Below are 25626 nucleotides of genomic sequence, written 5' to 3'. Positions count from 1 at the left end.
AACAGGGTGATATCCCCAGTGTTCCTCATGCAGAATGCATCCAACCCTACTCCTAATTTGGCTTTGATAAGAGTGGTCAAGGCTTTTCTATGTAGATTAAAAAAAAATCTCACTCAGAAATGCCAGAAGTGTGGCTCTTGCTTTTCTCATGTGCTTTACCCCTAGTCCGGTAATATCACAGTTTTCACCTGCCACAGTAAATGAAAATCACTTCAAGGTTGTCATAATCTATTTCACTCTTTCTGCTGTGGAAACTGTAGCTCCTAGAACCCACTCTACCCAGCTCCTCTGGGACATATGTCTCCATATGGCATATGTCTCCTTTCCACCACCAGAGCTTGTGCAAATCCAGTGTACCAGCTCTGTGCTCCAAAGAGGTTTCAAAGAATAAATGTTTCGGTCTTCTCTGTGTTATCAAAATGAGAAAATAAAAACAGATAAATGAATCGATGATCAAATAACATGAACTCTGTCTTTGTTAATAAAAAAAAGCTAAATGTCTTCATTAAATAACACTTTGATAATCACCTGAACAGTCAGTTCTAATTGCTCTTATTTGTAGGGTTTGGAAAGCTGCTTTTTCTGTGAGCACTGTAAATATTCCTTGCTATTTTTTACAGTAACTTTAACTAAAATTGTGCCTTCTCAGAACCAGTGAAGCTATTTCAATCATGAATGCCCAAGCTGCTAAGTCTCCAGAAACCTGCTGCCTAAGCAGTTTCCAAGTGCCTATGTTTTTGCAGAAATTTATAGTAATTTTAGAGTTAAGTACGGTGATTAACTTTGCACATCAGTAGGAAACAGCTCTGACAGGGTTATAAAAGAGGGCTTTAAAAACAACCATTTTAAAATCAATTTATAATTCAAAAGCAAAAGTATCACTTTTAGAAAAGACAGATAAAGTCATTTTCAAATAAGAACTGGAATAGAAAAGAACTGCACGTTAATGTTTCAAAACCCACTCAACACTCCTTAACACGCTGTGCTGGCAAATAGCTACATCTTTCACTGGCTTTTTTCTTTTCTTTTGTAGTCTGGGATGATGAACTACAAAATGATATTTTTTTGAAAAATGCTTTACCTGTGTCTGCTTGTAAATATTTTTACCTCTATTTTTACATTTATAAATACTCTACTTGTGTTTTTCTCACTCGTACCCTCAATAGCTGAACAACTTGTCAGCATATTAGAAAAGCATTTAAATTTAATTTAAAAAATATCAAAATTTATTTAAAGCTATAAAAACTTTTGATAGTATGTTAATTACAATGATTCAGGTAACAACTAAGGTCTGGACATGTACATTCCAGGTATCAGTGAATTGGTTTAAAAGTCACATTCTTAGTTAAACTGTTTTCATTGTGAATATACGCCACTAACCTCTTGTTTTCTCTTTGCTTTGCTCTTTTCCTCCACTGTATATAGAAGCATGAAAAGGTAGGTAGGAAATAGCTTAGTAGGAAAAGTATGCAGCAGACGGAGCAGCAGGGTACAAGGAGAACCAAGAAATTAATACAGTCTAATAATTCAACATTTAAGTGTTTGTAATAACTAGTAGATAATATTTAATTTCAAATCAGGTTAGTGACATCAACATATGACTAAGGAACCAGAAGGAGAATAATTTCCAGTTGCACTTTCAATAATGACTGTATTTTTATACCGAAGAAGCGTTGTATTTAGTCCTATACTAAGCTTCTTTTTGGAGTAGGTTCTGCACCCTTTTTAGTCAGCTGTATCCATTAAAGAAGTGACATAAAGCCATATATATACATGCATATATATCCAAAACTATAACACTATGCCTCAGTTAAAAAAAAAAAATCTCAAAATCTTCCCTTTTTCAAAAAACTTTTACTCTTCAATAGCTCTGACATAAAAAATAACCCACAACAATTAAGCCAACAGAAATTACACAGAAACTTTGATGACTATAAAGTGCATGAAAGATTACTGAAATAAGGAAGACATAGGCCTTTATCACTACACATGGAAACTTCTTTCTCTGCCATAGACATGCTTGTGAAGATTTTGGAAATCGTAATGCTAATAGGTGTAAAAATATATTAGACCACAATCACTTGTTCACAAGTATAAATAAACATTTCTGTATACGGATTCTACTCTCTCGTTTTGTTCACTCCCATTGCCATTTCAGCATGCAATCATAAAGTGAGACGGCTCTACATGCATTCGCAGAGGCACTGAAGTCCTGTTAACATTCATTCTCCTTATGGAGAATTCTCTTGGAAGTTAATGCTGTTTTCACTCTGGTTATAAAAAGCCATAATTTTTTTGAGCAAAATACTGAAATCATGCTCATTTCCAACATCATGGCACTCCACCTTCTATAAGTAACTGTTGCTGGAAGGACTAATCAGAAGTCAAAGAGCATTGTTACTTGTGTGCTGTTGCTTATTCATGAATGTACAAGGGCTAGTTCTGATATTACCAATCAATAAATTACCTTGAATTACTCTTTTTTCTTAACATGCCCAATGCCAGATAATATGCTTCCTGCCAACCACATGAATCAAATACATTTGGATGAGAAAAGTTGTCCAAAGAGAATGACAATCTATGTGCTCCTGAATGGAAAGCCCCAGTGTAGCACTACTGCTACTTCTACATCACACCACAGAAGGGAGAAGAACATGCAAAAAGGAACAATTTTTAAGTAGATCTGTTAAATTTAGTAAATAAGAAATAAAACTTCTGACAAACTTTTTTATTCTAAGAAGTTATACCAGATTCAGAGATATGAGAGACCTCATAAGAAACCTCTCATAAAAGTCCTGCCATAAGAGACCACAGGTCACATAATACGATCACCATCTGATACAAGATATTTGGCTTCAAGAAATTAAAGCAATCATTGAGGCTTGACCTAAAACACAAGGTCCATCACGATCCTTTGAAAGTCATTTGTAGGTTTAGTTGGAGGTGGAGGTGATGCTTTGGGTTTTGTCATTTGTCTAGCTCCTATTTCCAACCACATCAACTCCTGCATGAGAACAAAAAGACCAAAACCAAGTCAACCTTCAACCTTTCCTGGACAATTTAAATGGAATGATGTCTAGAGGTTTAGGGTAGAAGGTGTTTCTGCTCCAGCAAACTGATTTCACTGATCTCACCAGAAGATCTGAGACTCCAGCATTTTGTCTTTTACATACAATAGGCTAATCCAATATCTAAAACATTTCAAAAAGCGGTTTTCTCAAAATGCAGTGCTCTCTGCAGGCCATTTAGGAACTGATCGCGTCATGTTGGGGCATTCTGCCATTGCTTCCCAGATCTCAATGCTTTCTGCTCTTAATATTCTTCCTCAACAAGCAACAGCCCAATTTATCGGGCTGCTCATCTCCAATCTTTGTAACATCTCAGGAACTAATAAAGACCATGGAAGCTTTTCCAGCTGACCAGAGCAGTGGGGAGAAGGGCAATATACCACATTGACAGGCTGCCACCTAAACTCTTTTCACATGGAGTAATTGGGTGCCAAGGCTGTCCTTTAGCCACAAAGTGGATAACGACATGCCCAAAGGACATGTAGCTCCCGTAGTTCCTTTTTGGTCTCATCATTTCTGCCCCATAATATCTTCATTGTTTGTCACGTGCCAGCAATAGGATGGACCAGCTAAGTTGAAATATGACTATGATAATTCCCTTTTCAAAATTAATATTTAGAAGCAAAGCAAAATACAAAATACGCATCATATACTCCGAGTTACACAGAGATTGTGCCATGCACCTCAAAATCTTTTCTTGTCTACCTGATGAAGCTTTGAAAGAATTGATTTTGTGATTCTACTATAATTCAATCACCTTCTAGTCAGAAGGCTGCAGATGTTCAAAGCAAAGCATAGACAGCACTCAGTATTCAGTTTTAGGACAAGGTTAGTTAAAGTAAATAAAAATTTTAATTATTGGGAGGAATAAGTAGAAAAATAAAGCAAAAAAGGGAAAAAACCCTACTCTTTATATTCAGAACTTGTTTCCAGATCTGGAATAAATCAAGGTGTTCTCACTGAGTACCTGAGAATAGCTTTGAACATAAAAAACCCACAAATATTAATTTTAAGTGCAGAATATTTATAAAGAACATGCTTCAAACTGTATACTTAGTTGAAAAAAATTGATATGGTTTAACTCCAACATTTCTGCAATTTTGTTTCTATCTGATGAATGGAGGATTTAGTTAACGAATCAGTACAGGGAAACTTGGAAATTAATAACACTCCACTGAACTCTGTGACATACCATGCATTTGTGTCCAAGGATAGGTTTATGAAAGCTACAAGAGACTACAAATGGTGCAGATACACAATAAAACAATGGCAATTCAGTGAGAAGTTACAGCAGTATCTTGCTAACTTTGTCTCTCAAGAGGTCATAAATAAGGCTATTTGCTGTACTGCCATGTCTGACAAACTGAAACACCTTTCCAGAGCTATAAAAATAAATTCTTAGTATATAAAGGAGGAATATTACTGCTTGCTAGAAAGAGAACTGACTAACAGCAAAGGATTGAAGGAGTGAAGCAGTATTGATTCAGGTTCATGGGAAAATAAGTCTCATTAATCCTGATTAGGTCACAGTTATCTAGGGAACAATTGGGCACAAGAGAATTTATTTCATCCCTACCCAGTGAAATTGTTTTTGTAATTCACACAAATATACACTACTACAATTATTATGTTTTTACCTAGCGAAATGTGCTACATTGGGAAAGAAACAAGAAGCAGCAGCTGATGGGAAAAGTGACCTCATTACAGTGGGCACAAAATCCTATCCGCAAAAGCATTAGCTACAGCTATGTGAAATGTTTTGTATAAAATCTGATTAAATGTCCTAGTTGACCTCCACACTCATTATTTTTTCTGTAAAACACACATGGGTTTCCTACACTCCTGGTTAATAAACCAAAAAAGACCCAGAATACAGCTTCGATAAATATGTTTTAATAGCACTTAATATATGGTTTCAAGATTTACTTCAGTTTTGTTAAGATTTGAAAGCTGAATGCTTTATGTTATTGAAATTATTGAACAGCCCAACAGTTTTCAGCTGTATTTTTTTCTTTCCAGCACAGCAAAATTAACTGAAAAAAAAACTTGTTAGCAAAGTTCTTAGCTCAGTGTCTGTGATTCACGCAGGTTACTTACTATACTCCATATTGTTTTATACTAAATATTAGCAACTTGATTACTTGAAAAGCCTCTTCTTTCCCTCCCTGCAAGAAGGCATTGCAGTAGCAGTGGATTTCTATTCATTACTGGCAGTGCTCTAGAGTAGCTAGAACAGTTCCAATGTGTTTTGTGCAAGTCATCCATGACTCTGGAATTCATTTTCCTATTGGTCTGCCAGCATCTCAACTGTTTACCACATTTTGGTGTCTTAGAGACCCATTTTGATTTTTCTCTTTTTCCTTCAGGCATTTATGAACTGGATAGGTTAAACAGGATAAGTTGCTGCTCATTCCACCTAAATAGGAAATATGATCAATTATTTATAATACTAAGGAAAACTAAATTACTCTACAGAAAATTCCATAACATTGTGTATTATTAAAATTAATTATTAAAATTATTATTAAAATTATTATTAAAATTATTAAAAAATTAAGTTGAAAAAAATTACAACCCATTCCATTGTTATTTCTTTGAGATGGCACTAAACTATAATTTTACTTCTTCATCCGAACATTTTAATTGATGACAGAAACGTTTTGTTTGATACTGAAGCCTAAAAACATTTGATTTCTCTTGTTCATTTTCAGAGAAAAGAGGAATTATAGTCAAAATCTTAAATAAATAACATTAAATCTTATTCAGTGAGAAGAAGATCTCTAAGAAACAGTTTCTGTTCTCACCATCAAGAAGGGTTCATTAATGGCTGGATATTCAGTAGCATTTACAGAAGATCACCAGCTTTTAGAAAGATATATAGGCATGATCTCTAGAGGAACTCTGCCTGAGGAAGAGTATTTTCACATTTTATACACATAGCACTGTACATCATACAGGCAGTGTATGATGAGAATGTATAAAGATTTGTGAACCTACAAGAACAAGAAATCAACAGGCTCTTTAACAAAAGCATTCCATCAGAGGTCTGATGGTGGTGGAAGAAGAAAGAGCATGTTTTAACTAGAATAATAATATATATAAAAGCTAAAATTGAAGTCATCTGTCATTTCTGGAACTGACATGGAACTCGGAAAGCAAATAAAAGCTCAGGACTGGGTCGTTGCTGTGGCAGAAACATCTGATGATGGAGACCACATTTACTCAGCAGATAAAGGAAAAAAAATAATGACAATATTAACGTAATGTAAAATATCAGGGAAAAAAAACCCCAGACTTTTGTAATTAATTTTGCAATTCGTCGGTATTGCAGTCATATTCTGGAAGATGCTAAATACAACTATGGGTCCAGCTCTTTTAAAAGTTGGTACACACACAGTTGATACAAAGAGATGGTTAAGTGTCTACTTGTAAAATGATGCACAGAAATAACAGAAACTCCTGTTGCACAGTCAGTCAGGAAGGCTTCCCTGGGGAGCAACTGCACACACAAGAAAGTCTGTCAGTTTATGTATAAGCGAAAGGAATGGAAAGGTGAAGACAGCAGGAAAGCAGTCAGGAGTCGCATCATCTCTTGCACAGAGTACATATTTAAAAGGCAGGCTTGGACTTTGAAAAGAGAAGGTCTATCCTCCAGGTGTGCACAGTGCTCTGCATGAATACTTTGCAAATATTCAGGGTTACGCGCTCAACACAGTCCCAACCCTTGCCTCTCCTTCCTCTCTCCCAGTGGAAACAATATGGCCAGATGTCCACATCCAGAAAACTATGCAGACTCAAGACAAAACAAGGTTGGAAGTTAGGAGAAAAGCATGATATATCTCAGGAAATTACAGTGAGGGAGCACAAGGCAGCTCCCCAGAGCTCTGCAGTGCCTGCCCTGCCCCCCCCGCCCCATCCACCAGAAAGTTACAGGCACTGCATAGATGCAGCCCTGAAACTTGGCTCAAATTCTCTTCTGAAACCTGTTCATTATTACATTGTGTGTCCTGTTTGATCTGTGGAGATCAAACCTTTCCTCACACAGCAGGCAGGCAGGCAGAAAGTTTATGAAGAACGAAACACAATCCCCTCCTGCTTCTCTGAAGGATGAAAATCATCTTCTTCCCTCACAGTAGGGGTGTGCATACCTGTTAGGAAAGTGTCCAACTCTGACTATATTGCAGCATGTTTGCTTCATTCTAAGCCAGAACGTTTTCCTGTAAGCATCCACCCATACCTTCAATATACACAGAGGACATGCTCTTACAACTCTTTCTATGTTTCAGTTTGTAATTAGAATCCTCTCTTATGTTGCAGCAAAGAAAAGAACCGTAACAAATAACAACCTACTCCTCCACAAGGTATGAGTCAGGAGAATAAAACCAACAACATAAGGTTTGCAGTGCAAGCCCTTGATACACAAATACTTATTTCAGAACTAATGAATACTAATATAATTATAAAGCAGTCATTAGATTAAGTAAACCCTCTTAAGGAGCACAGTTCAAAATATAATATTTAAACCTGCTATGAACAATGCTATTGCAGAATAATAGAATTAACCTAATGGGATGCTTGCACGTAGTTCTCTATTTTTCAGTTTGCTTATAAATTTTTAAGAATGAAATAACTTAGGTCTTAAAAATAGACTGCTCAATGAATGGAGATTCCTATACTAGTAATTGTAGAGAGAAACCATAGGACCATAAACCCATAGAATCATAGGATGGAAGTTTGGGTTGGAAGGAACCTTTAAAGGTTATCTACCCCAACCCCCGTGCACTGAGCAGGCACACTTTCAACTAGATCTGGTTGCTCAGAGGACTGGGGCATTTACAACCTCTCTGGGCAACCTGTTCCAGTGTTTCACCACCCTCATCATAAAAAATCTACCTTCTTTTAGTTTAAAGCCATTACCACTTGCCCTGTCAGGACGGGATCAGTTAAAAAGTTTGTCGCCATCATTCTTGTAGACAGCCTTGAAGTACTGAAAGGCCACAATAAGGTGTTCCTAAAGTCTTCTCTTCTCCAGGTTGAACAATTCCAACTCAGCCTTTCTTCATAGGAGAGGTATTCAATCCCTCTGACCATTTTTGTGGCTTTCCTCTAGACCCTCTCCAACAGGTCCATGGCTTTTTTTGTACTGGGAGGTCCAGAGCTGGATGCAGTACTCCAGGTGGGGTCTCACCAGAGCAGAGTAGAGGGGCAGAATCACCTCCCTTGGCCTGCTGGTCGTGTTGCTAGTGATACAGTAGAGAAGACAGTTAGCCTTCCAAGCTGTAAGTGCACATTGCTGGCTCATGGCCAGCTTTCCATCCACCAGTACCCCGAAGTTCTTCTCAGCAGGGATGCTCTCAATCACTTCATCCCCTTGCCTGTATTGATACTGCAGGACCTGGCCGTTGGCCTTGCTGAACCTCCTGAGGTTCACATGGGTTCACTTCTCAAGCTTGTCCAAGTCCCTCTGGATGTCATGCCATCCCTCAGGCATGTCAACTGCACCACACAGCTTGCAAACTTGCTGAGGGTGAACTTGATCCTGCTGTCTATGTCACTGATGAAGATATTAAACAGTGCTTGTCCCAAATCAAAATGAAGTAATTGGAAAGAGATGTTTAGAACTGAGACGATCAAGGCACTAAAGGCAGTGGCTTACAAAGATGTCTTCTATAGAGACAACAGAAATATAGTAAGAACATAATGTCACAGAATCTCTTAACAGGTCAAAAAGGAAAACATTTTCAGGGCATCCTGTACTGACCTTTATGTTTGTAAAAGTATTGAGTCCATGCTGTCTCATTGAGCATCAAATACTCCAATACCAGAGTAGAAAGTGTTATCCTCAGAGAAACACATTAAATACCAAAAACTAAATGAAATGTTTAATTAAATTAAATGAAGAGGGGCTCCACTCCTGAAAACTATGATCAGGGCATTCACTACAAAGAGAAGAGTTTGTTCCTGAACTATTTCTACGTCACACATTATATTACCTTTGTTTGCAATGGCAACTCTTTCAGTAGGACTATAAACAAAAGAAAAAAGCAGGAACAGAGAGAAGTGTGGGCCCAACAGTACAGAACAGAGCATGGCAGAACATAATAGATAGCTCTCAGGGGAGATGAAATTCTCGTTTTGTCTGGTTATAATTGCTGCTCTTATTCAATGGCTTCATACTGCAGTTTTGTCCAAGAGTAGAGGGATAAGGAGGCCTCCAGGAAATGAGAGGGCATCTTCATCACACAGTTCTTGTTTCATTAGTTAACTGACTATTCTTGCCATGGCTTATGATTTATCTAGCATAATTACTACAGCAATTGTACTTTTGTTCTACTTGTTTCAATAACCGAAACAGTAATAAGACTCTTTATTGTGTATAAATCTCCAAATGTTCTCAAGTAATCTATTTCTCCTCTCATTTGTAAGGAAGAAAAGGGCAGTTGGATTTTCTGTTTCCATTCAGTTATTTGCTACAATGCCCTTGGGAAGCAGCTGTATTCCTCATTTTGGCATAAATAAAGCCTTATTTAAGAACCATTATTTCATTTTGGGAATCTTTGCCAAACAAAACCCAATAATGACTGACTTGAAATAAAATTTACTTCCACAATGTAAATTCAATGGAACCCTGCATCAAAGTAAAAATAGGGTTTGTGGACTGTATCAGAAGCTGAGAGGAGACAGCTTTCCCATTCAACAAGAACTAGTAATAGTATCTGGTTTCAGTCTCAAGTCCTACCACAGGAGCCTCCTTGAGGCCATGAAGTTCAGTGAGAGGAACTTAGTTCTGAAAAAAGGACTGAATGCCTGAGGTGAAATAGGTGGAAATAAGGTGTCTCGTTACCCCTGTGGGAACTTACTGCTTTGATTTCCTTTCTTATTGTAGGTAGGATAAATACACTAAAAATTTCTCACTCTCCCCCTGTGTTGCAGGCCCTTCTGAAGATGTTGTGATACTGTCACAGCACCCTCTAAGAAACACGAATAGCACTTTAAGAATCCTGACAGTCTATTACTAATGGAACATCCTCAACCAGGTTTTCTATGGACACACAGTGGATATTAGATATTAAATGCCAAATTAAAAAAGGATACCTGGTTTGAAAATCATAGAATCATAGAATCATGAAATAGTTATGGTTGGAAGGGACCTTAAAGACAATCCAGTTCCAATCCCCCTGCCATGGGCAGGGACATCCCACTGGATCAGGCAGCCCAAGGACTCACCCTACCTGGCCTTGAACACCTCCAGGGATAGGGCAGTCACAACTTCCTTGGGCAACCTGTTCCAATGTCTCACCACACGTTCTACAGGCAAACAACTAATAACACAAGTACTGCTCTCTTCATGAAAATGTTACGTCTCTTGTATTACACACCTTATAATACCCAGTTACACCTCACTGACAGGCACATGAATACATATGTCTTCACAGAATGTGACAAATCATTTCTTATAAATTAAGAGCTTAAACAGATAAGGAAATCTTTTCTCTGACCCCATGCAGCTGGCCCCTCTTTCATGAGAAGAAAGTTGTGCCACTTCAAACCTACATCCTAGGCTGCCAAAGCAAGACAGAAAGTCAGTGATTGAGTCCACCAGATCAGCTGCCTAGCTAGGAAGGACAGGGGTTGATTGCTGAGGGAAAAAAACACACTGTCAAACATCAAAGGTGATATTGGAACAACAGACTCCAGAACGGGCCACATTTGCCAGCTCTGAGCCAAAAAATCCCCTATCTGTGACGCTGTAATGTGAGCATCTGCTCTGATACTGCCACCTCAAATCACACCATGTCATGTGTTAGCCATCTCTTTGCAGACTGATGCTACAGGATGTTCCATTTGTCCAAGTAGAGGTGATAAGGTATAGATTAAGCTACCCTCCCTCTCTCAGATACTGACGGTATCTAGGTTACTGCTTCAGATTAGATACTGAAGTATTAGTTAACTAAACCAAAGGAATATGAATTCATTCCTAACAACACAATCTACTACTAAGACAGTTAGATTTATCTGAGCCTATCCACATGGTATTTGTGGTCTATAATCTTACCAACTGTGCCAAGTTTATAAATCACAGTTCCTTAGCACTTCTACAGTATTCTGCTGCAGGATATGTGGCTGTTCTAACAGTTTGCTCAGTTATGACACAGCCTTCCTCAGACTGAAAACTAGCCATGGAATATCAACTTGTAAAAATAGCCAGAGTGAGAAAAGCAATCAACCAATTAGTATACCATGAGAAGGATGCACTTCACTCAGCAATATTTCTACTTAGAGCCAAGAGAAAATAACCCACTAGGCAGAGGTGCTGCTAAAACATTTTTATAGTAGGAGTCAAAGTCAGAGGTATGTGCAAGTGTCTTTTTCTCTGAACTTTAAGACAGAAAGTAATTGCTTGAAATACCACTGACTTAAAAGAAGACGATCTTCTAAAAGCGGAGCAATGGAGGAAAAGTCTGGGAATTATTCCCAGAGAACATGCACTGATTACTTGTAGCAGTAGTCTTCCATAGAGAGACTCCACAGTGGTACCAGAATGCCTAAATTTTTTAGTGTTAAAAAAAGCCTCTCCTTATCAGATTGCTCTTTAATGCAACAAAAACAGCAACAACAAAATCACAAGAAGAAAAGCATTATGCAAACATAGCAAGAAATCCATAGAGTGCCTCCAACGTAACCCCTGTGGCTGCTGCTATCTGGGCCTTTCAGAACAGTGATTTAAAGACTCACAGCTATGATCTGAAGTGCTAAAGAGTGATCCATGAAGAGCAAGAGGCTGAGCAGGCTGAAAGGCCAGAGAGCATAGGTCTGGGTGTGAATTTTACCTTCTCTCTAGGCTTTGGTGCTTGTCTCAAGGTTGTATTTTGCCTACATAGGGCTCAGATCCTATGTCTCTCCTGGGTAGACATTGCATCTGAACAGGCTCCCCATGCAAGACTCCATGGGAAGGGGGTGAGGCTACTGAAAAACCCTACCTTCTGCACCCCTGCCACGTGGCCACAGGCATAGTCACACCACAGTGTGCAGCTTAGAACCTGGGGACTTCTTGTCTTAACAGGAGTCAAGTCAACGTCTCCGATTTCTGAAGGGAGCTTCAAAACCACTGGATTACAGTATGGTGGAAAGTTTACCTGGCTGGAGTTAAACCACAAGGAGGAAAAGAGAAGCTATGATCCATGATGATGCAAGAGCTTAGCTCTGCAATTCAGTGGTTGAGGCATTTGCCTGAAAGAGATAAGGACATAAGTTCAGCTTTTAATTCTTCTTCCACTGCCCTGATATCCATGCTATCTTCTTTATTTTTCTATTAAAATTTATATCTTCCTAATTAAATCTAAGGCCATTCTGGGATTCACATAGCTGAGATACATTGGCCATGACTGTAAGAACAATCTAAATAAACAGGATGAGCAGAATAGATACAGCAAACATCTAACGGCTGCCATATACGGAAGGGCATCACTAGAAATCCAATATCATTATTGGCAGTAATGATAACAGAAAGAGGTATCTTTGTTTTTAAAATCCCACTTCTCCTCCAGCTACTGAGACAAAGTTGTAAAGGGTCTTGAGATACCACAGAGGAGGAAAACAGAGAAAGGTGTGACAGAGAGGTGTTTGTCTCCTTTCAAACCCTGATCTCGTGAGAAAGGGCCAGTGGGCCCAGACCCAGTGAACAAGACTCCACTATTGAACAAGACTTCTTCAATAACACGATGTTTTACTAACTCTGTTGCAAGAAACTGCTGGCAAGGTTTCTGGGTTTGATCTTGAAGCTTGAATGATGTCTGCAGTAAGCACTGTGGCAACTCAAAATGTAGGCCAAACCCCAGCACCAGTGGAGTAGAAAATGTGCTAGGCCACTTAACTTTCAAGGCCAGTCTTCTCCAGTGATGAATAGTTGTAAAACTGCCTATGGAGAACAAATATTTCAAATGAGAAACCACAGCCAGGACACCCTCAGGTTTCCAGGGACAGAAGGAAGGACAGATTCTGTTCATTTTCTTTGATAAATCTCAGAACTGATAAATCCCAGAGGAGTCAAATTTCTGTAGAAACTAAGAAATTTGAAGTAGAAATATGACCTATTCAAACACATCGACATGCCTTCAAAGGGCTTCAAGATACTGTGTTTTAAAAGGTACAGCCTTTAGACAGATGAACTTTCCATGGACAAATGGGAGGAATTTAGTCCTTTAAAATTAGAATTAGCTGAGAATGGAACCCAAGCAGTTCTTCAGAAATGCTGTATACCTCCGTCATGATCCCAGTTGCCAGCAATAAGTAGACAATGGAAAATGAATGGGAAATAACTCCTTGCTATCATTTCAATCCCTTCCCAGAAAAATGAAAGTAGGCTGAGGCAGCCTTGAGGCTTCTGGTTTTCTGAGTTGGCAGGGGTAAGATTTACATATCTACAAACACTATTACTTTGGAAGTATTTTATGTTAGAAATTATGAGGGAATTTTTCTAGCAGCTAGGAAAAGCTGTGTATTTGCCAGACTAGGACCCTGAGTCTGGGTCAAAAAAAGAATTTAAAGTCATTGATTATGTACAGCCTTCAAGAAAAATTCTTGTGCCCAACTAAACTACTGGTCAAGCACGAAGGAAAGGGTGAAGCTTTCCTGGAATAAGAATCAGCAAAAATATTTTTGGAAGGGTTGTTATTTCAGCACACAAAGGGGAACTGGATAGAAACCAAGACTTGCAAAGCTATGTGCTGGGACTAGAAATGGTTTTGTGACTCATGCCAAAGGCATTCTTAAAATATTTTAATACCACAGTTCTGGACCAAAAGTTTGCAAACCTATTGCTTTTTGCCAGACATCAAAGGTCAAAAGCTAAAATATTTTCCAGGAATTTTTATGGCTCCATATTCTTACAAGTGTTCAGAATGAATCCTTGGAGGAAAGAAAATAAACAGAAAAGAGCAAGAAATTAACCAAAAAAAAAAAAAGAGAACACCCAATAATGAGCAGAGGGGGGCCTTTGAGTGAAATTAATTCCTTGTTCCTGAAGGAATTGGTACCATATCTCAATACTCCCAAATCATTCTTCTTAAAAGAACTTAAATTTCCTTCTCCTTAAATTGCCCTGAGGACTAGGTATGATCTTCCAGCTTGACTATAATGCCAACCAAGAAGCAGTATTACTTCTGCTATGAAAACAAAGGAAAACAAATCGTAACTTGAAATCACTTGGTCCATGATTTCACTCAAGCTTTACAGGTGACACTGAGCAGATTTCTTCTGTCCTGAGCAGTTCAAATGGAACAGGATGAGCAGGAAAAAAGCCTGTGGTCCTCCGCACCATTTAGACAAAGTGGAAGCAGACCAGACTGTGTGATGTCTGTTCCCCTCCTCCACAGCTCTACCCTTCCCAAGAACCCTGGGCCACGGAATAAGAAAGCAAAGACCCACAGAATGAGAGCCAGATGGTAATTAGTCTTACTAATTATATTTCATGTATATACTTCAATGGGTGAGCCACCTGCACTGTTCACTATTGACTATATTCTTTGGCGCCAGAAGGCTTCCTGGATGATGCTCTGCTGTTTCACACATCACATGTCCTGTTTCATGATACACACTATTTCCTGCTGTTAGCAAATAGTTTGTTTAAGGAAAACTGCAAAAATACTAGTAGCTTCTTGCCAAGGGCCAAACGATATGTGAAAAAATGTCTTCTTCCTTCCCTGAAAGCTTAGCATCCTAGCTGTATGTCAGGTCTTGTTATTATGGTATCCTACATATTTCTAGCTACTTTGTTCATAATTAGTAATTATTTATTTTTTTTTTTAACATTTACACTTAGAATAGATTTCCTTCATAACATTTTATCCAATAGCACCTTTTACTCTACTGTCAGTCCTTTCCCATTGCATATACATCTTTGCTTAACAGCACTGCTCTTTCAAAACCTCAGGAGATCTGTCACACTATGGTTGAATTAGGAAGTCTAACATCTCTTCTGCAATTGCTACTGTGGTTTAGGCAAAAGGCCATGTCAAGGTGATAGAAAACTACTTTACCGTCTTTTCTTTAACAAGGTGGGAGAGAGCAACTCATTCAGTGTAATCATTTTCCTCACTCATTGCTCTCTCCGGTCTGACACAATGCATGCCCTGCAGTTACAAACCATCCAAGATTTTATTTACATCTTTACGTTTGATCTTTTACCATAATCCTTTGATGTCATGAATTACATTAGCATCCCAAATTGGCTACTTTATATCAATACTTTCACCCTCATGCACTATGAATCAAGCCAGGATTTCTTTTCTTATGGAAGTGGCAAACTTTTACTTTCCAAGGGGAGTGCTCTTCCAGGGCTCTACTCTCTGTTTTGCAACAGTCTTGGTCAGTGAAACCTGACACTGAGTTACAAGGAAAAATAATCATTTGAATGAAAACACATTTACTCTTGAATGTAGCTTTATTATCTTGGCTGAGGTGTTTTGCAATCCTATTCTGTTTCACAGCAATTCAGTTTTAAAAGGTGAGGGCAGCATACTCCTTCAGATTCACAATGCTTAACCATTTTCCCAACATATGAAGGCAACACTCAATAGGTCTGGCAAGTTTATACCAAACTTGTATTCAAATGATTTGTGTTCAAAAAGGTTGTAAAAGGAATTATTCAGCAATATTGTCTTCCAGAATCAACCGCAATTAATCAGATTTCAGAACATTAACAGCCAATTAGCACCAATTCCAATGAGATTTTAGTTTTTATCCTCTGAAAAAATACACAAATAAAAGAAGATAAGAGGTGTTTATTTGAAACTCTTACTCCCTCTTGCCACACATCAGCAAGAATGTCTGGGAGACACTACATCCATAAAGAGGATTTCAAACCTGTGTCATCAGACTATGTTAGCCCAGATTTTTAAAGATTTTGCCTCCAGCAGTTGCTGTAATGAATTTAAAATAATAATTTCAAAACTCCACTCTTATCCTATTCTATTCAAAAAATCAGAAAAACATTTTATATTCAAAAATAGAAGCACTTTTGTTCTAAAGAACCAGGAAAAGCACACAGCAGGACAAAACAGGAGAATCAGAGCAAGGGTTGGACGTACCTCCAGTGTTGGGAAGCTTCTGAATTTTCCAAAGTCTGAAAAAGCATGTTCAGACTTTAAGGGTAGGATTCAGCCTTTTTTGTCTCTTTACAGAATAAGTCCTCTTACCAGGACTCTTACGGGAGTAGGAGCGGAAGAGCTGGGGTTTCAGCACTCACTACACTCACAGGAGATGTAGTGGATGCAGTGAATAGAGCCATGAAGGCTCTTCATTTCACCCTAAACCAGGCAGGTGAGTAGAATAGATTTCTAGATGCCACTGACTTCAATCACTAGATCTCCCCTGCATGCAGGCATTGTATAACACTTTTTTTCATTTGGAGCTGGATTCCACCTTTGGGCATGAGTCCTCCTCTTCTGCTAGACATGGAGAAAATTTAACACTCATCAGAACTGGCAGAGAGGCTCTCATTTCACCTTCAGCTGAATCCTACCACAATTTCAGTTCTTGAGGGAAATCCTACAGCAGAGGTCTACATCTCATCAGAAAGAAACAGCAGGAATTGTCTCTTCCCCCACACAGGTCAATAACCAAGCTTTATGTGCAACAAGCTGGGGGACTCCACAAGCCCACAGGTTCACAAGTTCTTGTAAAGATGCCTGAGCATTTCAATCACTCTTTAATCAGAAGATCTGAATAAGGCTCATGCAAACCGTACTTTTGGTAAAAAGATGAAGCCAGTAGCCTAGTAATAGTGTATTTGAGTAATTCTTTACAGGACATATATATGGAAGAATTAAAAGCTCTCTTAGCTTTTCTACGCTATTAATCTTTACAATTATTACTGGAGAAATCCTATTGCCAAGGTGAAATACTCTGGAATTTCATTAGGAGTCTCTGAAGCTAAAAGCATAGTCACGTTTTAAACTGATAGAAAGTGTGCTGTCAGACTCAGAAGTATACCAGACACACAGCTTTTGTAGTTCTTCTGCATAAACACAATAAAATGTGGTTTACAATTTCACACCTGTAAAAAGACTGCTCATGAATTCCTGTTATATTAAGGATGTGCAGATAAGCAGTATCAATTTTAGGCAAGTTACATATCTATTACCTTTTAGAATCAGTCTCTGCTACAGTGGAATATTACATGCAACACTGGATAAATCTCACTTACTTTTCTGTGATCTCCTGGCTACTTTGAGCAAGTTCAGGCGTAAGGCTAAAAGTAGATAAATACAGAAATTTCTGTAGGAATAAATACAGAATAAATTTATTTATTAGGATGAATACAGAAATTTCTGCACTCTCTCTGTTTTACTAAAGAACCTCCTTGCTCAGAAGCAACCTTTCCAGGCCAGAGATGTAGGGAAAAAAATCTTCGTCCCACTGCTGTGAGAATTACACTGACATTGGCAAGCCCAGAACCTCCACCTCCTATTTAGCCAATGAAAAACTACGCAAAGTTATTTTGACATTCGGGGTCACAACATGTAGATGCTTGGCAAATCTCAAGCAATTACCTAAAGGTCCTATGTCTGACAAAAGGCTGGATTTTTGAAGAAAAATGGCATATTTTAGACATGAAATGTCTTAGTTATCAGCAAGAATTTGCTCTTGGGGTTTGGAGTATGCCAAAAAGTATATATGCCAATGCATGAATCCTGATCACTACCAACAAAAACTGTTCCTGACAGCCCTAATACTTACATACTGAATTCATATATTTGAATCTGATCGTCTTCTGTAATTGAAAATACAAGCTTGATTAACCCAGAAAGAATAATAAAATCCCTTTCCTTACTCATTTTCTATATACAAATGCATAGAGTCCAGTACCTGGAGAAAGATCAGACATGTAAAAAAGCTGCAAACAAACCTAATGTCCTCTCCAAGCACAATTACATGGCAAGAGGGACATAAGGCATACTACCTTTACCTGCCAAAATAAACACTTGGATCCTGATTTTGAATCCAAACTACAGATAAACTGGGTGCTACTAGCTCAGTAAATGAACTACAACAAGTTGTTCACAGAACATGAGTTTTCCTTTTCTCCATGCTGTGAAATTTTCCACAGCAGCCTATGCAAGTTCCTCATGCAAATTAGGCAAAGACCCATTTAGATGAACTTGAGTCATATCCATCCTGGAAAGTGCCTCATGCAGAAAGAAAAAACTGTGCTGGGGAGGAGGAATGAGAATGTATTCTTTATTTTCTTCCGTCATTATGAAATCCCAACCATGAGGAAACTCCCCAACTGAATTAAAAAAAAACCAAACAAACAGTACAGTTCCACCAAGTCTTCATTTGAGACTTTACAGGAAAAAAAGTTAATTTGTTATTTTTTTTCTTCAAAACTAAATACTCTAGCTGATAACTGGGGAAATCCAGTGTTGAATCGGTTCCCTGCATTTTTCCTTTATTTATTTAGCACATTCACCTCATTAAGCAGAAGGTTTACCTCATATTTGTTTTGTTTGAGGATATTTACAACTTAAAAAATTAGGCCCATAAAAATAATTCTAGCTCATTAGTCACAGATAAATGTTAGGCACTCACTTGTGGGAACAAGATTCAGAATGCCTGTACTTGGCGTTTTAGCTCTGATGATACTGGAAGACAATATTTTACCATTCAGTTTTAGTTTTACTTTTCTCCAAATTCACAAAATCTTGATTTTGATATTTATACAGTCTTATGAAAATACTTAATGCAAATCTTAGGTAGCAGAGACTGTTTCTATTTTCATCTCATCTTATGGTTGTACCTTGAAACAGATTGTGCTACCTATGAGAGCGCATGCACTATGTTTGGTACCGTTGCCTTTCAGTAACTATATTCCCTTGTAATTGCAACAGCCTGAGACCACTACCTAGGCAACACTTACAAGTCATCAAGAATAAGTACAGGGAAAAAAAAATGTCTTCCAAAAATGCTTCTAAACATTTTCTTGCACAAATTAAGTAGATTTCAACTATTTAGTAGCCTCTGGCTAAACTTGACAAACAAACTCAGAGAGGGATAGATACAGCTAGAAAGTTTGTATATAAGAAGAATGATCATTAGGCAAAAATCAAGATCTGTAAAAAAAACCCACCAGATTTCTTTTCAATCAATTATTTTTCTTTAATTTCCCTTTTCAAAATTAATAAAATGACATAGTCAAAAGACTTAGAAGAAAAAAGTTAGCTGGGTCATATGTAACATGGATATGAGAAAGTAGTTTATTTTCCACCAAATACGTCTTTGCAAAAAAAGAGATAACTTGAAAGTTCAAAAAAAACACAGAAGAAATGAAGTGGGGTGAGGGGTGGTAGTTTGTCTTTCACTTGGAGCATAGGGAAAGGTAATTTACAGCATAAAAATTCTTTGAAAAAAATAGCTGCTGCTTCACAGCACTGGTTTTGTGCTGTGACCTACTGCCACTAAAAAAAGGATTCAGGAGACCTGGTTAGGTCTTCTGAAGTAGACTGCTACCACATAAACTTCATCCCACAGACAAACTGAATGATCCCTATCCACTGAAGTGTCCCGATGGAGTGATCTGGCATTTGCGCACACAGTATCTGTCAGCAAGGCTGTCTGAGAAAGCATTGGTTTCAGGAGAAACATAGTCTATTTTGTTTTCTCTTCCCATAAGAAAGTGCCGGCTTGACTAAATCAAAACAATGGAAGGTGTGGCAGCTTCAATGGGGAAAGTAGCTCTGTTTTAGATGGCAGTTTTTGGTCAGAGTGAAGGAAGCTGTCATTGGTTCCAGAAGAACAAACAGCCTGGTGGTAGCACATGTGTGAGCTCAACCTGCCACATCCAAATCAAGCAGCTGACCAGTGCCATTTTGCCAGTAACCACGGATTCTTATAAAGGATATTTGAAGGGGTTTTAAAGCTTTTAAAACTGTTATGATCCCTTCCTGAGCATTTCCTTTGACTTCAGTCTACTCCCGGAGTTAACATTCCCAGCACAGAATCAGGAAACCCAAACTTGTTTTTCTGTTTCTTTTCTTCATTTATTTTTAAAGTGTTCTAAAACAAATATATTAATTCACAAGAGAGAATACAGCTTGGTCATATATACACATATATAAATATCCCATAAATATTCCCCAGGGACAATACCTTCACCTGACAGACTTTTTTAAGTACCCATTCTGTTCTTCCCTCACTGTGTATGACAGTCTTTCAAAAGCACCAGAAGGGCTCTGACCACATGCTGTAAGACTACTCTTTGAAGAACTGGAACCGATCAAAAACAAAGATAAGGAGTTTTCACACTACAGAGGAGCGATAAACAGAAAAGTATGATATGAGACCAACATTTCGTCAGCCAACTAAGTTCTCTCCCACACACTCAGCTAAAACCTACGTGGCAATGCAGTGATCACTTCTTCTAGCTGGAAGATCACCACTCACCTCATGCCACAAAAGACCCTTATCTTTGTTTTGTACAGTAGAAACATTCTTAACTTCTCTTTGTTCAGTGTGGATCTCATCCACTGGATGACAAAGCATTATCAGTTCCAGTTTTACCCTTCCTGTTAGATACTTTTGTGGCCCATTTTTTGAAGTTTTTGATAGGGGAAACTCCATGGTCTCCCATGGTAGTATTGACATATTCCCATGGCTCATAAATATGTTACTGTAAGGAAGTTATTCCTAACATCTTCCTGACCTGCCCTAGATGGCTCCCTAAAATGAATTATCCTTTCCTCTTTGCAATAGCCTTGAAATAATAGATAAAATACTGTTCTATCCTTCTCCCACTTCTGCCTCTGATCTAAGAAATTCCTTTTTCAATATTTTTCATTTCTTCCTTTTAGGTGGTATTTTCTCTAGGCCTCAACCATTCATTTTTCTGCATCCTGGACTTGGTCTTTCAGTCAGTCATCTCAAAGTCATCTCAAACTTCACATTATGTTTAAGTTTGCTCCCAGATATGCTTGACATAGCTATGAATTTTCCCACTTCAAGAAGTGGATGCCTCATCCCTGAAGGGGGTCAGAGTCAGGTTGGATGAGGCTTTAAGCAACCTGATCCAGTGGAAGGGGTTCCTTCCCTTTTGGCTGATTTACAATGTGGATTTATTAACAAAAAGAGAGGTCCCAACAGCCACTCATGCATTGCAATCATGAGGCTGGTAGCAATACCTCACATAGTTATTTTTCTTTCTTAATGTTAAACTGCAGGCTGGTTTTAGATGGTTAAAATTTACTAAAGCTGCTGTCTTTAATGGCAGGTCTCTCTAAATCAAACTTGAAAACTTACAACACTCATTAGTTCGACCTCAGCAAAGTCCCTCTTTTAAAACCATCCTTTCCTGTCTTGCTAAGTAAGTTTTCACCAGATAACATTTGTTTTATCTTTGTGGGTTTTCCTCACTTCTTTGGAGCTTATTGCTGTTTTCTTTGAAAAGGTGTTCCTTACACGCACTTTCTGTCTTCGCTGACCAGGAAATATTTTCCCCGCTTGTAACTGAGTCACAACTGCTCTCACACCAAGTCCATTAGCCCTTCAAAAGACTTGCTTTACACCAAGGATTAAGATATTCAGTTTTCTCCCTCAAACCCTTTACTTTAACAATCAAGAATTTCTATTTTTTCATTTATCTTGTCCAGCTTCTTAAAAGGAGAGGCACAATCCTTTCATCCAACTCCATCATTTTTGTATCTGTCTTTGCACTCAGCCGTTTCTTCTAGCTGTTCCTTCTTCTACCTTCTTGTTCACCTGACGTATATAATATTTTTTTTTACAATGGCCATTTTTTTGTTCTTTAAAGCCAAGTGTGAAGATTTACAGATCTCTTCAGCCTTCTGCCTTGCATTTCTCCATTAGAACTTTGTATTGGCTGTAGTATCTTGACATTATAGGACTTGCATCGAGGCACAGGAGAAAGCTATCCTCCCATGACCTTCCTCCAGGGTAGCTATGACAGAGGTCCCAGATCTTCATGGCATCAGATTTAGAGGCATTTGCTGCCTGAAGACTCCTTACTATATGGAGTCTAATTCTCTGTGACTTAAGTGAGCATTTCTTATGTCTCATATGATATTTTGGTCAACCCTGAGGTGTTGCAGGATGCTTGGAAAGCTGCTTCAAGGGTTTTCTCATAAGTGGCAGTTTCTGGAGCTCTAGGAGGTTCTTGAGAACTTCAAAGTTTCCAGTCACAGTTCCACAGGGAAACACTACAGGGCACTAAAGTGAAGCTGCCACAGAATTACATTAAACAACGAAATACATTTTCAGCAAAGCTTATCATGTATTTCCTCCCAGGTATTTCTGTATCTTTTCTTGAAGAATTACTCAGTTTGGGAGGAAGAGGAGGATGGTGAAGCAAAGGAGAGAATACCTTAACACTGTGGTTTGTCTCCTCAGCAGATGTCTTTAGCCACTTCAGCTAATTCTCCCTTACATAATGTTTTCATTCCTTACTTTGTCTTACAAGGCGGTTTCTCTGCCAGCATGAATCATTTGCAATCTAACGGGAAAAAACTGCTAACAGAACATTCTTATTGCATCCTGAGCCTGGCTGATGCCATGCACACCCTATGTGGCTGACAAAGCCTTTCGGATCCCAACACCTGGAAGTTACACACTTTGACCTGACTCCCTGTCCCTAAAGCTTTTTAGGTCTGAGAAAGTCTGCCCACATGTGCAAGTAATTGTGCACACCTGTCACATTTCTTGCTATCAACCAACAGATCTTGCTTCTCTGTGTAGAAAAAGCTCAGTTATTCCTTCACTTTATGACAAGTGAAAGCAAAAGCCGGAGTAGATGCTATTGCCAGCACTTACGTTTTGCTGGTCTTTGTCTTTATGAAACAGTTCAAAAATATATGCACTACTGGCCCCCTAAAGATCTTGCCTTGTTTCAAGGATGCAAACACCGTGATGACACCGAACTTAGTCAACTAATAATGATTGAATTTGCCATATTTCCACAGCATTTCATAACTTCTGGAAAATATGGGAATCAAACTCAAAATCACTTAGTAACATCATTGTTAAACAATCTTGGCATACAGTGCATGTCCAAATTCTTCTGGTTGTTTACAGGGCAGCAACCACTTGTTCCAAAACAAAGATAACAGAGGTAGCTCCATAAGCCACTAGTACGTACAAAGGCTATATCACAGTGTTTGCATGCAAAAATTAAACATATTTCCTGACTGCCAGTGAATAACTGAAGGTGGGCTGCAGACAAATATCAGTTGCCTATTACTATAAGAGAATAAAACCACACTTTCTGGTATTTAATTTTTTTTCCATCAGCACTCATCTAAACTGAATTTAGATTTCACAAAAAGCAAATTGGAAACTCACAACTGAGACATGTTTAATAGCTAAGAATATTTTTTCTCTCAGGTCAACATGTAACCAGTATATGAAGTGCTGAAGAAATGAGGAACAAATCTATCTTCTGTTGCTTTACTAATCAAATCTCAACTTCTCTAACAAATAATCAAAGATGCAGAGAAGCAATTTTCTAAGCTGTCACAGGCAGCAATACATTAAATATATATGCATTCAAAGCCACTGCAAAAAAAGAATAAATTGAACTGGTCCTTCTAGCAACCTCCAGAATACTCAACTCATGCAGTCCAGATCCCATGAATCATTTAAATTTTTATAGATCATGGGATTCTAGGAGACTAAATTCCAGATTTTCATTTTTTGCCTGATGTTTTGAGAGCATTCAATGCGTTCAGGCTTTTGGCATTATCTCAATGGATAGTAGCCTACTTAAATTTGATCTACAGGTTTCCTGTAATTCCCTGAATCCCAGAACTGACATTCCGATCACAGCAATGCTGCAACACAGAACAAACAGCTCATGAATGGAGAAGATATGCAAGATGAATATCTGTTTTAAAGCTCCATAGCTTCCGTATCTACATCACAGATACAATGCACCGGATGACGCAGTGGTGTATGTCCCCTGACCTCTGCATCAGGAGCACCTGTAGAGCTGCCACCAGGTGAGTGACAGTGAGCACACAGCCAAGGCAATAAGTAAGAACACTCCAGGACAGGGTGACCCCAGCAATTCAGGGCTCCTCTCCTCTGCTCCCGTTACGAGCATACACTTGATAAGTGCTGTGACAGGCAGATTCCCAACCTGAAGTATTTAGCATTTAAACATGCCATCCTTCCTAAAAGCCTATTAGGGAACTCTCTTCTTGAGCTGAATAACTGGCATTCACCTGCAAATTTGCAAGGCGTTAATGGGAGAGAAGAAGAAGGGGAGAGAAATACTCATGGAGAGCCGATCCTTGCAGCACATCACTCCTCCAAAGCATGAACTCAATGCGAATTTCCCTCCCGCTCCCTCGCTCTCCCCCCGCCACCGCTCCCTCCACCCTCGAGCGGCTTCCCTGGACCCCCTCTGCACCCCACACGCCTCCTCTGACCCCAGCAAGACAGAGCCCGAGTGCAGCACTACCTCCAAGCGAAGCGACATGCAGAGTCCTCTGAAACGCTGCGGGAGTGGGAGAGAGCAGCGTCCAGCAGCAGCCCCAGTGAAAGATGAAGAGTTGCAGGCACTTGAAGTCCCAGCTCATCCCAAACTGCGGAGACGTTTTGCCCCTACACCCATATGACGTGACACATGCAGCACAGAGCTGTGGCTGTTCCAGCCTCACTGGGAAAAAAATCTCCACTCTGGACTCCATGGAATTGGGGTAAAAACAAAACAAAACCAAACAAAACCATTTATCATCAGCATAAAAACTGGTGTGTTCTCAGTACTTAAAAGCCTATCCCTCAAAATATTCTTCTGCATACAGAGAGGTAAAGAGGCAGCCTGTCTGATTATAACACTCAAGGCAGATCTAAAGCACACTTGATTTAAACTTTTACTCTTCCTTGTCACCTCAACAGGCTCTGGGGCTACCCACGACTCAAACCCATTGAGGTGGAAGCAGGGCTGCACCACAGCCTCTGTGGGGACTCGGGTCTCTACAAACACCCAAGCAGAAGTACCCCAGGATCTGCTGGACCCAACCTCTTCTAGACTTCCCAGGTTCCATAAGAGGCAGATACAACAAAGTTATAAAAGTAGCTCACACACACATTGACACCCGCATCTGACGCCAAGTGCAGCTGCATTTGTCATATTTTCAGCAGAAGTCAAATTCAAATATCTCTACACATAAAAACTGCCCTTTAAAACTGCAATGTATGGCACTGAGGCAGAGGTTGGCAGAGGGTGGCATGTCAGCAATGCCTCCAATCACACAGAATCATTTCTGAGAATCCTCTAAGCTACAATTCACAGGCACTGAGCTGAAATTATTACTCCTAATTAGCTACCCAAAACCATTCCTAGAAGATTTTTGTACAAAAAAAATGCAACTATTTTCTTCAGAGTTCACTCTTTTGCCATAAAAATATGACTGTGAAACAGAAGAGGATGGAAATTGAAGCCTTCTCTCCGTATATGGAGATATGTGCATTTGTATTAATTTATTCCTGCTCCTTCAAGCAAGAAGTCATATAGACTATTGATGTTACAAGCATAATTATGGGATAG

At 38.8% G+C, this 25626-nt stretch overlaps 1 protein-coding gene across 2 annotated transcripts in view; it reads right to left on the bottom strand.

Moving 5' to 3' along the window:
- The window catches only part of LOC104059962 (opsin-5-like), a 43443-nt gene extending 18785 nt beyond the window's left edge, over positions 1-24658 (bottom strand). Inside the window, exons 1-2 of one of the 2 annotated variants that reach the window (XM_054060815.1) lie at positions 24538-24634; positions 17275-17345 (exon numbers count right to left, since the gene is read on the bottom strand). Coding sequence is in view for 1 of the 2 variants with exons in the window: in XM_009561688.2 (XP_009559983.2) it covers positions 24538-24555 (18 nt within the window). In the remaining variant the exon portion in view is untranslated. Of the gene's footprint in view, positions 1-17274; positions 17346-24537 lie in introns of both variants that reach the window. The other variant, XM_009561688.2, reaches the window with a different exon arrangement.
- Between the last annotated feature and the right edge of the window lie 968 nt (positions 24659-25626).

Source organism: Cuculus canorus, chromosome 2 (assembly GCF_017976375.1).
Source record: "Cuculus canorus isolate bCucCan1 chromosome 2, bCucCan1.pri, whole genome shotgun sequence".
Classification (NCBI taxonomy): Eukaryota; Metazoa; Chordata; class Aves; order Cuculiformes; family Cuculidae; genus Cuculus; species Cuculus canorus.
This window is presented reverse-complemented; position numbering and strand designations above follow the sequence as displayed.